The 13,633-nt window shown below is 39.1% G+C and overlaps 1 protein-coding gene across 1 annotated transcript in view; it reads right to left on the bottom strand.

The window, feature by feature from the left end:
• Positions 1 to 13,633, bottom strand: part of ces2b (carboxylesterase 2b) — a 32,931-nt gene that overhangs the window by 1,966 nt on the left and 17,332 nt on the right. The window contains exons 19-33 of the mRNA XM_037542401.1: positions 12,728 to 12,832; positions 11,925 to 12,026; positions 11,663 to 11,806; positions 9,225 to 9,302; positions 8,934 to 9,081; positions 8,702 to 8,851; positions 7,560 to 7,632; positions 5,526 to 5,686; positions 3,593 to 3,782; positions 2,669 to 2,807; positions 2,331 to 2,464; positions 1,747 to 1,900; positions 491 to 592; positions 308 to 409; positions 4 to 147 (exon numbers count right to left, since the gene is read on the bottom strand). Of these exons, the coding sequence (XP_037398298.1) occupies positions 4 to 147; positions 308 to 409; positions 491 to 592; positions 1,747 to 1,900; positions 2,331 to 2,464; positions 2,669 to 2,807; positions 3,593 to 3,782; positions 5,526 to 5,686; positions 7,560 to 7,632; positions 8,702 to 8,851; positions 8,934 to 9,081; positions 9,225 to 9,302; positions 11,663 to 11,806; positions 11,925 to 12,026; positions 12,728 to 12,832 (1,926 nt within the window). The remainder of the gene's footprint in view (positions 1 to 3; positions 148 to 307; positions 410 to 490; positions 593 to 1,746; positions 1,901 to 2,330; positions 2,465 to 2,668; positions 2,808 to 3,592; positions 3,783 to 5,525; positions 5,687 to 7,559; positions 7,633 to 8,701; positions 8,852 to 8,933; positions 9,082 to 9,224; positions 9,303 to 11,662; positions 11,807 to 11,924; positions 12,027 to 12,727; positions 12,833 to 13,633) is intronic.

Genomic DNA, 13,633 nt, shown 5'->3' with positions numbered 1-13,633 from the left:
CACACTGGGCATCATCCAACCAAACTCATCATCATTTATGCCAGTCAGGAGAGGCACTTTGCTGAACTCCTGCTTTTGAAGGAGCTCCTCCACAGGCTTGGGAAGAAATACTTTATCTTCTGTCACCACAAAGCGAAGCATAAGATGCTAAAACAAAAAACTATTTTCAGTATATTAGTAAATAAAGGAATTACTTTTGTTAGATTGAAGCATTTTTATCATGGCCTAGAGGAGTGTAAAGCAGCAATTTTATGAGTGTCAATGCTGGTGGGATGAAGCAGTTCTTTCCCAATTTAGAATTTCTTACCTCTTTGGAAAGTGTTATCATGTCCTCTGTTGACCACTGCTTTATGCACTCAGCAATTTTCTGTGTGCTGCTGATGTCACAACCTGATGCATTAGCCACTTGCTGGAATAATACACAAATAAATGTCAACATTTGCCAGAATGGAAATGTAAAGTATGAAAATTAACAAGGGCTTTAGTTAACCTGGGCTACTGGCAAGGGATCCAGTACAATGCCTGGCATTGTAGCACAGCCGCTCTGTGCAACTGCACGATGGAACAGACCAGCAGACAAGGGAGAGAGAAGCTGGAAGTTACAAAGAGACACACAGCACAAAATCAGTCCCAAGTGCTGTGGCAGATTATGAAGCACTGCTAACACATTTAATAAACTAAATATGCTTTTACAACTTTTCATTGAGATTTCCCATGCAGTGAGGAAGAGTGCCACTAAATTAGCCACACTAGGCTGTCCTACAGGAATGCAAGTTAAAATATAACTCTGTAACTAACCACCTTCTTGGAAAGGCAAAGATTTTAGACCCATGTTGGGATTATTAACCAAAACAGACTTTTCACTTGTAAAATTAATAATATAGCCCTGCAAAATCATCCTGGACCAAAACACTCGAGCATTTGAGTTTCAAACATTGGTGGACAGTAACCAAGTAAATGTAATTCATTACTGCAAAAAAAAAAAAGTTTTTTCATGTATCTGTACTTTACTGAAGTGTTTTCATTTTGGGTGACGTTCACCTTCACTCTATAACAATTCAAAGTCAAATATCTCACTTTTTACTCCACTACACTATGTAATCTCTCATTCCTTTTGGTTTATGTTTGTAAAAAACCACAACATGTCAAAACAAAAGAAGCGTGAAGACAGAACACCATTCAGGGCACATTGCGCACTTTATTTTGAGCTTGTTTTGCCCTGTTGGTCACACCTACCCAGTGCAAGCATACAGTTCAACATCAGTGCAGCAGTGTAAAATTTTGGGAGTGCCTATGCCAACATAAATGATGGAACTAACCTAACTATGTGTAAATAGCCCACAATATAGAAATATATACACATATGACTGTGTTTCTTTTTTCTGAAATCATACAAACTCCATTTCATTTTATAGTAAATAAATTTTTGGCTACTTTATGTTTATGAACAGAGCAATATAATAAAGGAAAACTCATTTGTAAGCCTGTGTTTAAAGCTTTTAAAGTTTTTATTAAACAAACCTGTAACTAAATGTGTTAAGTTAATTAATTTTAGTATTCTTTAGTACTTTTAGTATTTTTACTTTCAATACTTAAGTACATTTGACTCAAGTGGAAGTCTAAAGGGAGGAATTCTACTTTTACTGGAGTTATATTTTACCTTGGGTAGCTCTACTTTAACTCAAGTACATGATTTGTGTACTTCGTCCACCACTGGTTTCAAATGTATACATATTAGCTGCCCACCAAAAATGACACACTGGCTCCTCCAGCAGACTCTCCAAAGATGGTGACTGATCCTGGATCACCTCCAAAACTATGGATGTTCTCCTGGACCCACTGAAGTGCTGCCACCTGGTCCAGAAGACCATAGTTTCCTGGTGCATGTTCATCCCCTGTGCTAAAAGGATAAATATATCATTAAAATGGCAACATTCACTCTATGATTATGACTACTTCAGTGTGCATTATTAGTTAAAAACAGAACTCCCTTTTACTGTTAATACCACTATATTAACACATAGTAAGCATGATACAAGCGCATTTCCAAAGCAGAAGTGAAATCACGTTGCTTATTAACCCAGAGTCTGAGTGAGTATACAGTCACTGTTATGTAAGAACTGAGTTGCATTGCACCAATATTGTTTTACTTTGCTTGGAGATAAACAGCTGCATAATTACACAGTTCAGTAGCAAAAACTTTGTAGAAGGCCACCGGTGATTGACAGAGGTAATGGGTGGAACAGCACTGTTGATTTTTAAAAAAGTACATGAAACAAAATTACAAAAAATAACTAAGTACTACAGTGTTGTCTCTGTCCCAGACTTACCTGAAGAATCCTAACAGACCCAGCCTGTACTGGATCAGCACAACAACTACATTCTGGTATGCAGACAAAATTGATCCATCATAGATTGATGCAGAGCCGATACTCAGTCCCCCACCATGAATCCAAACCATGACCTAAAAATACAAGCAATAAAAGCACCCATTTGGCAACCTGTTGTGACTAATTGTGACTGTTGTGGCTAATTTTTCCCCAAACATTTGAAGTACGAAAGGTCATTCCTTTTTGACACATACATTGGGCAAGGACAAAGGTAAATACAACAGGGTTGGTTCTGATAAGCAAGCAAGACAGAGGTGAGGAGCTTGATGAGAGCTTACTGGTAAGTTGGCATCTTCACCAGGCTTTGCAGGAGTGTATATGTTCAGGTAGAGGCAGTCTTCTGACATTTCAGGAAGTTCTGCTCTCAGTGTAAAATTTGCAATAAGGTCTGCAAGCAGTTGCCTATTTTGTATGCACCTAAAAACATGAATATCAGTATTTGAAAATGAACATGTTCACAGAACCTACATGGCACTGGTAAAAGAAGAGCTTTGATGGTACGTAAAATCTGAAATCTTATGGAAGTCAATAAATTAAACGCATCTAATCAGTTGGCCTGTCCTGTAGAACAGTTCATATCACTGCTATCTGGACAAAACCTTGCATTTCCATTTTTCAGTTTTTGACATAATTTGAAAATACCTGTTACCCTTTACATTGAAAGTAAATTTCATGATAAATGGACTAAAAGAAATGGCCCAAAATGACTTGAAAAGATGTTTGGTTCCACTGACTTACATTAAAAGTAAAGTAAGTTTTTTCCTTCTCATTGTCATCGAGTTGTGATTTTGAAGATACAAGGTTTTGTTCCGACAGTCCACTGTGTCTATGCCAGCTATAGAATTCACTTCTCTTTATTTTACATACACAATGCATGAGATTTTCAAAAAAAAAAAAAGTACAAACAAACAGTGCTACTGGAAGGTAAAAAAATATCACCATTCATGAATAACATCATTAGGTGAAAATCCAAAGCACAACTCATGTTACAAAATGTTCTTCTGCATGTTGTGTGCAATTATACATTTTCACCAGAGAGGTCTCCAACTCTCCACAACTTACACAGCTTTAAGTAACACTCTTTGATGAATAACAACTAAAGAATAATGTATGATGTCCAATTTGATCATATATAAATCAGTCATATCAAACACACAAAGACAACAGATAAGGAGATAAGGATTGAAAATAGAAAGCCTTACATGTGTGGCTGCTGTGTGGCACCTCTAACTCCTTCCCATACCTCTGCAGTTTGGGGTGGGACGAGTCTCAAAGGGCCCACTGGAGACTTTGCAAACGGCACTCCCAAGTAGCTGTGAACAACTGTGTCCTTCCCTTTAGCCGTCACATACTCACCTTTTAGAGCTCCTAATTTGGTCTGCACAACAGGCCCTGACAGACAAGCATGACAACATTAATCAATAAATAATACCATAGAAACTGAAAAGTGCATTAATTACAACTCGTGTTAGTAGGAATAATCAGAACGGAAATGTATCAGCTACAGTTATTGCACAGCAGGTCCTACCAGACATGACTGTATGATTAAACACATTTGATCAAAGAAATCTGTTGCTGCTTGGTTCATAAATATAGAATACATTAAACAACCCTACATTCTATGGAAGCAGATAAAAAGAGTAAGGTTATATTCCCCTCACAATAAAAGAGCTTATGTTTAATAAAGCTTCTCTCAGGGTCAAACAATATAGCACAATGCTATAAACTTGTAAATGCAGAATAAAGTAAACACAATTAAGTATTGCCTATGGCTGACATGACTATTTACTGTCATTTTCATGTCATTTACTAGGAGTGTCACAATTACTACACAACAGAAGTTGGGAAACTTTGTGAAATTTAAATACAGACATCAGTGATTTCTAAATCTAATTTGACCTTTACCTGAACAACAGTGAAACAACATTTTACCTTATTAAACTTGTTGGGATTTTTTTTATAACCATACACTCATTCTGAAACTGATACCTGTAACATGGTGAATTAAAAGACGGGGCCAAAAACCACAACAGAATGCTTGTGACCTACAAATTTTCAAATGGCACGGCATTAAAAATCGGCATGCTTTTGTGATGGATCTCATCACTTGAGCTCAGGGATACTTCTATCAATGTTGTGAATAAACGCCATCCATCACTGCATCCCCAAATGCAAGTTAAGACTGTACTATGCACAGCAGAAGTCATATGTCAACAGCGCCCAGAAATGCTGCTGCCTTTTCTGGACACAAGCTCATTTGAAACACACTGATTTATAGTGCAAATGTGTATTGGACGTTGTGTTTTCTGGGCCAAAAAATAAAAAGGACTTCTATAACAGGAAAATGGCAAAGCAATCCACTTTCAAAGCTGGATCTTTTGGTGTCTTCATTTCCCAAAAGATTTTTAACTACTATAAAAAGGAAATGTGGTATATAACATAGTGGTAAACATGTTGATTAATCATCAGTTAAAATTTCCTGACAGGTCTAATCGCAACAGTGAGAACTAGTACTGGGCTTTGTTCAAAATTCTTTAATACCAGTGCCATTACTGATACTTGAATTTGATATTGATTTCTGGATGCCAACTTCTTTTGCATTACAATAGGAAATATGATGTGGGCTGCATTAGAAATTAGTGTGAGGTGCTGGAAATGTTTGTATTTACAGACCATGACACACTGCAGATTAACTAAGAAGCTCTGGCGTTAATAACATGCATATGGACTGTAATTTAAACAGCCAATCAGTGACCTATATTATGCATTATATTAGCACACTTATTGGCTAACAGACGCTAGTAAGGATGATTATTTTTTAATATTCTGAGGTGTTACAGTAATTCTGATCATAAAAGCACTGAATTCAAATTTTCACCCCTATTAAAAAGCAGACCAGCAACATTGAGCCCAGACACTGGCAAATGAAGTTGGGCAAAAGGTGCAGTTACTCCACTCACCAAAGCCACAAACAGTGAGGTCTGGCTTCGGCAGTAAACCAGGCCTATATATTTATCTGATGAAGTACTGCACCCAACAAAACAATGAGTTTATATTTCAACAACATCAAAACTAAAAAAACAAAACATTGCCCTGTATCTCCAGAACAAACAGTAAACACCACACAAGACTCACCCTCCTTTTTCTCTCGTATCAAGCGTGGAAGAGTCTTGGTCATGAACGTGTAGTGCTTTCTCTTCATATTCTTGCCAGCTTTCTGCTCCAGCCCGATGCCCAGATACTCCGCTTCAGTGCCATACTCAGGCCATGGTGTCAGGCCGGGCCCGTTTGGAGATCTGCTCTCAGAAACACACAGAGAAAACTACAAAATGACAAAATGACATTAACATACCTATTCCTACCTATACATTTGTAAGAGATATACAGTGCTGTGCAAAAGCTTTAGGCATCTAAGCAAATTTTTCAACTATTTACCTCAGCAGTGAGTCTATCACAATATACATTAGAATAAACAATAAATAAATGGGGCTGTCTCGGCTGACACACCTCTTCAACATTGCGTGCACATCGGGGGGCGGTGCCACTGGATTGGCAGACTGGGGTGGTGGTGCCTCTTTTTAAAAAGGGGGACCAGAGGGTGTGTTCCAACTACAGGTGAATCACACTCCTCAGCCTCCCTGGTAAGGTCTATGCAGGGGTACTGGAGAAGAGAGTCTGGTTTATAGTCGAACCTCAGATTCAGGAGGAGCAGTGCGGGTTCCGCCCTGGTCGTGGAACACTGGACCAACTCTTTACCCTCTCCAGGATTCTGGAGGGTTCATGGGAGTTTGCCCAACCAGTCCACATGTGCTTTGTGGATTTGGAGAAGGCTTTTGACTGTGTTCCCCGGGGTATTCTGTGGGAGGTGCTTCGGGAGTACAGGGTACATGGCTCTTTGCTACGAGCCATTCAGACCCTGTACAAACAAAGCAGGAGTTTGGCTGGCAGTAAGTCAGAGTCGTTCCCAGATGGATGCCCTTTGTCACCGATTCTATTCATAATTTTTATGGATAGAATTTCTAGGCACAGTCAGGGGATGGAGGGTGTCTGGTTTGGTGACCTCAAGGTCACATTGCTGCTGTTTGTAGATGATGTGGTCCTACTAGGGACATCAGGCCGTGAACTTCAGCTTTCGCTGGATCGGTTTGCAGCCGAGTGTGAAGCGGTCGGTATGGGAATCAGTGCCTCCAAATCGGAGGCCATGGTTCTCAGGCGGAAAAGGGTGGAGAGCCCTCTCTGGGTCGGGGATAGAAGGGGATAGAAGTTTAAGTATCTCGGGGTCTTGTTCACGAGTGATGGTAAAAGGGAGCGGGAGATTGACAGGCAGATTGGTGCTGGGTCAGCAGTGATGCGGGCTCTTTACCGGTCTGTTGTGGTAAAGAAAGAGCTGAGCCATAAAGCAAGGCTCTTGATTTACCAGTCGATCTATGCTCCCACCCTCACCTATGGTCATGAGCATTGGGTAATGACCGAAAGAACGAGATTGTGAATACAAGCGGCCGAAATGAGTTTCCTCCGCAGGGTGTCTGGACTCTCCCTTTGGTCATCCGGAAGGGACTCTGAGTAGAGCTGCTGCTTCTCCACGTTGAGAGGAGCCAGGTGAGGTGGTTCGGGCATCTGGTTAGGATGCCTCCTGGACGCCTCCCTTGGGAGGTGTCACAGGCAAGTCCACCAGGGAGGAGACCCCGGGGAAGACCCAGGACACGCTGGCGTGACTATATTGCCCAGCTGGACTGGGAGCGCCTCAGAATCCCCCCGGGGAGCTAGTGGAAGTGGCTGGGGAAATTAATATTCTATACATTTTGTTTATTCAAATATTAACACTTATCTCAGCAAATAAACACATACTACACAAATGAATTGATTCTGAAAATGTGTCTTGGGTGTCTAAGACTTTCGCACAGTACTGTACCTTGTGACATTCACTGAAAGCCTAAATCAATGCCCAATATGAAGGGTCCACGAAGCCACTGAATACATCTGAACTAGTTCTGATTATTCCCATAATTAATAAATCACAGAATGAGCATCCTCAGTTAACTATTAATTAATTATTTAATTTGGTTCAAATATTTATGCTATCAGATCAAGCCCAAAAGATAATAGAATTATCTTTAATGAATGTCACACCAGTCCAGGTATTGAGACTGGTCAAGTGTAATTACTCACCCAGTGCGAGCAAAGTTCCCCCAGTAGGCCATCACAGTTCTACACAGATCATTCTCTTTCTCTGTGAATTGACCTGAGAGAGAGAGAGAAAGAGAGAGAGAGAGAGAGAGAGAGAGAGAGAGAGAGAGAGAGAGAGAGAGAGAGAGAGAGAGAGAGAGAGAGTGAGAGAGAGAGAGAGAGAGAGAAAGATAAAAAAAAAACATATACATTGTTCACACCAAAGTCACTTTGGAATGAATTGTATAGTATCCATCTAACTAACCTATACACACTGAGATTCAGGGCAATATGGTTTAATATGATTATTAGGGATGTACATTCCAACAATTTTTTAAATAATATAATTATTAATATTTGTTATTAAAATATTTTTTAAATTCAAGTATCCACAAGAGTTGGAGAACAGATATCTTTGGAAGCCCATTTCCACAGTATGTGGTGATAACAGTGTCTCATAATTATAGATATTTAGTCATAATGATAAGAAACTAGGTCATAATTATGACAAAGTAAGTCATTATTTTGTATAATCTGAAAACATTTTATTCAAAAACAGATGAGGCAAATCAGTAGGTTTTCATGTTAGATGAATAATGGAGGCTGCCTGTTCAAAAGGAAAACTACAGCTATCCAGTACAGCACTGGATGCTAATGAGGGCTTGACACAAGATCTTTTTCCCTCAGTGGATGATGTTCAAAACAAGTCAGTGTGTCAGACAAATTTTCCACTGATTCTGAAACTAGCTAAGCTAAAATCAGCCAGAGTAGCTAATTTAGTTAACCACTCTACCACATCTTCTCAGTCACGTTCTTAAAAACACGTCGTGATAATGTGTCTATGTTCAGGCATTCATGTGCTGGAGTGGCAAAATATTGTGTAACATACATACTTATATAAAGATACAAGCTTTTCTGTTACATTTAACACTCATGTTAAAGCATAAAAGCAGCAATTCACTAAATTGCTAGTCTGTAGTTTTCTCTGTCTTCCAATAATGAAACAGAATGAATACCCCAACAGGGATTTAAGTATTGGAATAACAGCACCTTGACTGGTTTATCATGTATTTGAGCACCCATGGACATCCTTAATATTTATAATAACGTTACTGTGTTCACGCAAAAAAAAAAAAAAATCTTACCAGGAATCTTAATGTGGGCGTTGGCAAAGCAGCTACCAAAAACGAAATGAATTTCATCAGCATGGTCACTCCCAACAAAGCTGGGCCTCATCTTCTTGATCTCATTGTAAGTATGCTGGAATTCATACAGGTAAACTGGTGCTCCTGAACCTAATCATTTAAAAAAATATATCATTGTCAAAAATCCGATATAATTTATAGTCAGTACCAGAAAAAATAAATGGATGTTCACCTTTGTGGTATTTTGCCACTTTGCGTCCAGGAATGTTAAACAACAAGTCTCCACACATCTCTCTGAAACCATCTCGGATTTTGATTGGATCATCAGTGGTGCCTACGTACTCATTCAGCACTACTTCATGCACCCATTTCTCACTGGGCTGAAGGTAATACAAAAACAGAAACATTAAGACATGTGTGCATAATACATACATACATGCATATTCAGCCTCAATATAACTGAGAATTTTAGCATGAGATTTATACAGATAAGAGGGATTATCACAGCCGGATCTTCACTTACACCAGAAAAAAAGAGTGGCATTATTGACATGACTTGCTCTCTGCTGATTCCGTCAGTCCATCCTGGAGCAAGAAGGAACTGTGGAAAAATTAAAATATTTTTGTGTTGGCAGCAAATCTATCAAACATCTTCCCTGACTTGATAGACAGATCATGCTCAAAACCAGTAGAATTTATAGAACACACACAGGTCAGGTCAGGTCCATAAATATTTGAACACATATTTTGGAGTTAAAATTAAATAATGAATATGGTCAAAATGCAGACTTTCAGCTTTAGTTTGAATGCATTTATATTCAAATCAGGTAAACAGGGTAGAATACACAGCCATTCTCATACACAACCCCCCTCCCTATTTTTAGGGGCACAAATGGAATTGGACAAACTGACATAATTATACATTCAATAGTAACTTTAAATATTTGGTTGCAAATTCTCCTACGTCTTGAACCATAGACATCACCAGACAGTGTTTTCTCCCTGGTCCCATTCCTCTAGGCCTTTACTGCAGCTGTCTTCAGTTCCTGCTTGTTGCTGAGGTGATTTAACTTCAGTTTTAGCTTCAATAAGTGAATGCATCCTTGACTGGATTGAGGTCAAGTGACTGAAATGGCCATTGCAGAACATTTTACTTCTTTGCCTTAAAATAGGTCTGAGGTTTATTTGGCAATATACTTCCGGTCACTGTCCATCTTCACTTTGAAGGACCCCCCAATGAGCCTGGAGGCATGTTGCTGAATTTGAGCAGATAAAATATACTCACTCCTGAAACTTCCTCCACCACACTTTGAATTATAAAGAGTTCCTTCTCTTCTCCACCTTCTTCTTCTGTCACAAGTTGATCTTTCTCTGAACTCACCCTAGGATGTTGTTTCAGAACTTCACAGACTTTTTAGACACTTTTGTAAGCTCTAGTCTTCCTGTTTTTGAGGCTTGACAATGGTTTACATGTGGTGTTAAGTCCTCTGTATTTATCCCCAATACCATTTCTACCCTCGCCCAACTCCATTTCGAGTGTCTACATCTGGGGGTATTGTGTGCCAAATTTTTGTTGAGATACAGTGGGTAAGGCGACACTACCCCCACCATGCTTTGGATCATAAGCAGTTCCTTCTTTTCTCCATCCTCTTCTTCTGGCACATGTTATTCCAAAACTAAACATAGGCTTATTAGATGTTTTGGAGGCTTGCCAACAGGTTTCATGTAGTAGTAGGCTCTCTGTATTTAGGCCCAATCCCATCTCTCCCATTTCTCTTTTTTGAGAAAGAGGGGTAAGGCGAAGTGTTCAGGCTACATGGCCCCTGTAAAAAGAGGTTTTTCAGAGGCACACTCTAAACAGATGGTTATGAGAAAAGACAGAAAAACCCTTAAGATGGCTGCACAAGCGTCAAAAGTTAAGAAACCCATGAATTTAAGCATTTTGTCTATTAAAAGTTGCATAACCTTTATATTATCTTAGTTTAATGGTGTTTCAATGTATTATGGTATTTTCATTACAACAAGCATAAAAAAAACGCTAGCAGTATCGATAACTAACTAGCTAAATTTGCTGCTCCACGCATTTAAGGAATGAGAAGATTCGAACAAAAAGCTAGCAAATAGCTTCAGCTTCATATAACTGAAGTATTAGGGGTGGGTGATAATAAATAACTGTCCCATCCCTGCCCTCTAAAGGCATAGGATTATATAAATTTAACTAAAGCCCAGCAGCGAGGCTGCTGAACTTTACCACTCCTCTGCCATCACTGCAGACCGCTAGTAGCCTGTTATTGAGGTAATGTTAATTAGTAGTTGACGTTTGTCCCATTTAGTAGGGGAAGATTTCAATCACTACCCCTTGTAAACAGGTGACCCCTGAAACCAAGGGGTGGGGAAAGAAATAAAAATTGAGATTGGGCCTTACTCTGATGATTGCTGACTTCAACACAGATACACCTACCTCTTGGAGAGTTTTTTAATCTGGTCAACTGTTATGAAGGAGTTTTTCTTCACCAGGAAAAGAACCTGTTAAACACCTAATGGTTGTGCAGTCTTCTTGAGATTTTTTAGCATAATGATGTCTTGCTTCACTGGTATTGACATCTCTTTAGACTTCAAATTGAAAGTTACAGCAACAGATACAAAATGCAAACAACACTTGAAATGAACTCCAGATTTATTTTCTCTTTACTTGTAAGGGAAATAACGAGAGAATAACACACACAGTCATGGCACAGCTGAGCAGCCAACTGTACAATTTCTTTTAAGGCTGTGTGTGGAAATAGTTTTAATTCCTACACTGTTCACCTGCATTACATGTAAATACCCTCAAATTAGAGGGTATTTAGATTATACGATAAAAAAAGAGCTCTCAACGTCCAAATATTTATTGACCTGACTGATGGTCCCATGCTTTGGTTCACAGTACAAAGATTTCAAAGAAGGCAACCTTTCACTCACATTAATAACTGCATGTCCACCGTCATCATCTGTCACACCTGTGATTAATGGCACTTTATTGAACTGCTTATTCTTTAGAAGTTCGTACACAGATTTAGGAAGAAATCGTCCATCCTTTGGCACTTTGACGGAGATCAGTCCCTCCTAAAAAAGAAAAAAATAAACACTGCAGAACAAGACATGATCCCCAACCATATACGTATAATAAGAAAATCTTTAGCTATCCATTTATTTCACTTCATAGTACTTATTAAAAACTCACAATTTCAGCAACCCTTTGAAGGTCCTTCTCTGACAGCTGCATAACACAATCCACCATCTTCTTTGTGCTGGAGATGTCACAGCCAGACATTTCAGCCAAATGCTGAACAGAGAAATATCGACATATTCCGGTTTACATCTGTTTAGCTTTTAGTGCGTAATATCACTTGACGTCAGGCCCAGATCATCAGGCTATCAGCCCCTGGGCACAAATAATATGTGGGCCCCTAACTGGCTACCGTTTTTAATCATATCACAGCTGGTTACACAAAACCTAAGCAGCACCACTAAGGTAGCACACTAACTACAGTGCTGGGCACGTCACCGCCATAAGTGTGGTGACATAGCAATAGTTTATGCACACATTAACAAGAGCACTTCCCTATAAAGCATGCATCTATTCTTCACTAGCACATTTACTCCAGTGAAGACAACATTTATTAAAACTGAACAGCTGGAATATATTTTAAAATTTATATCCCCTCATGACCTTTTTCTGTAACTTGGATGGCTGACATTTCATATTTGGCTTTGGAAATGATCATCCATTATCACTCAAAGAATCAAGCAGTTTGACCTAGGTAATAGCAGTGAAACACATCTCTATCACAGGGACAAATTATGTCATTTTCTCACTATTAGGTTGACAACAGCTAGTTAGATTTTCTCAAGATTCATTATGGTGGCTCCCTATTGGCTCAGGCGCCTGACCACATCTCATAAACTCACTACATGATCCAGGCCTACTTGAAGTATTTCATTCAGAACATAATGAGTGGACACTAAAGAACAGACACTTTTTACCTGAGCTATAGGTAAAGGATTGTCAGTCATGATTGCATCCATCGCTGCAGTGCCGCTCTCTGCTATGGCAGAGCGGAACAGACCAGCAGACAGTGGTGAAAGAATCTGTTTCAAAGAAAAGAGAAATGATCTAAACACTAAAACAAAATCAATTATGTAATTTTTGTAGGGCTGCAGCAAACGACTAATCTTATAGTCCAATACTCGATTGATTACTGACTAGAAATAATCGATTATTCATATTATGAATCACTACATTACCAAATAACTTTTATGTAGCTGTAGCTTTTAAATTTAGCTTGAGGTTGTTTGTTGAGAGGGTCGCTGTGAATAACAGTTAGCTGCTTCTCTGTTCCAGATCCATTAACGATAACAGAGAATTTCAAAATTCAAATATTACAGCTCAGCTCAGCTCATGAAACAGGAAGGCTTTTAACATTAACCAACTAGCTATCACAACGGAAACACAGATGCCGCGTCACAAACCATACACTTCTGTACTTCACACACTACACTAATGAGTGCACTTCTAATGGTGTATGCACCGTTTTTACACACTATTTAGTGAGCTAGTATGTGGGGACATGGCATATTTCATCGAGATTAATCTTCACTCAGTAAGTTTCCTCTTCAGATGCTCCAGCATTGAGGCTGTACTCCATGCTTTACAAATAACACAACTGACAGCCCTGTTTTCTTAGTTTAGCTCAAACACTTTTGCAGATTTTCCTGAGGCTGCCTTCGCGCAACTGTTACCTCTCCAGTAATTAGTCACGTCAAAAACGTTCTTAGTGAGTGCGAGAAAGACATGCAATGACTTCACCAACTAATCAACTATTACATTAGTTGTCAACTAATTTGGTCATCGATTTTAGTTGACTAAGTCGAATAATTGTTGCACACCTA

Source organism: Pygocentrus nattereri, chromosome 11 (assembly GCF_015220715.1).
Source record: "Pygocentrus nattereri isolate fPygNat1 chromosome 11, fPygNat1.pri, whole genome shotgun sequence".
In the NCBI taxonomy this organism is placed as follows: domain Eukaryota; kingdom Metazoa; phylum Chordata; class Actinopteri; order Characiformes; family Serrasalmidae; genus Pygocentrus; species Pygocentrus nattereri.
This window is presented reverse-complemented; position numbering and strand designations above follow the sequence as displayed.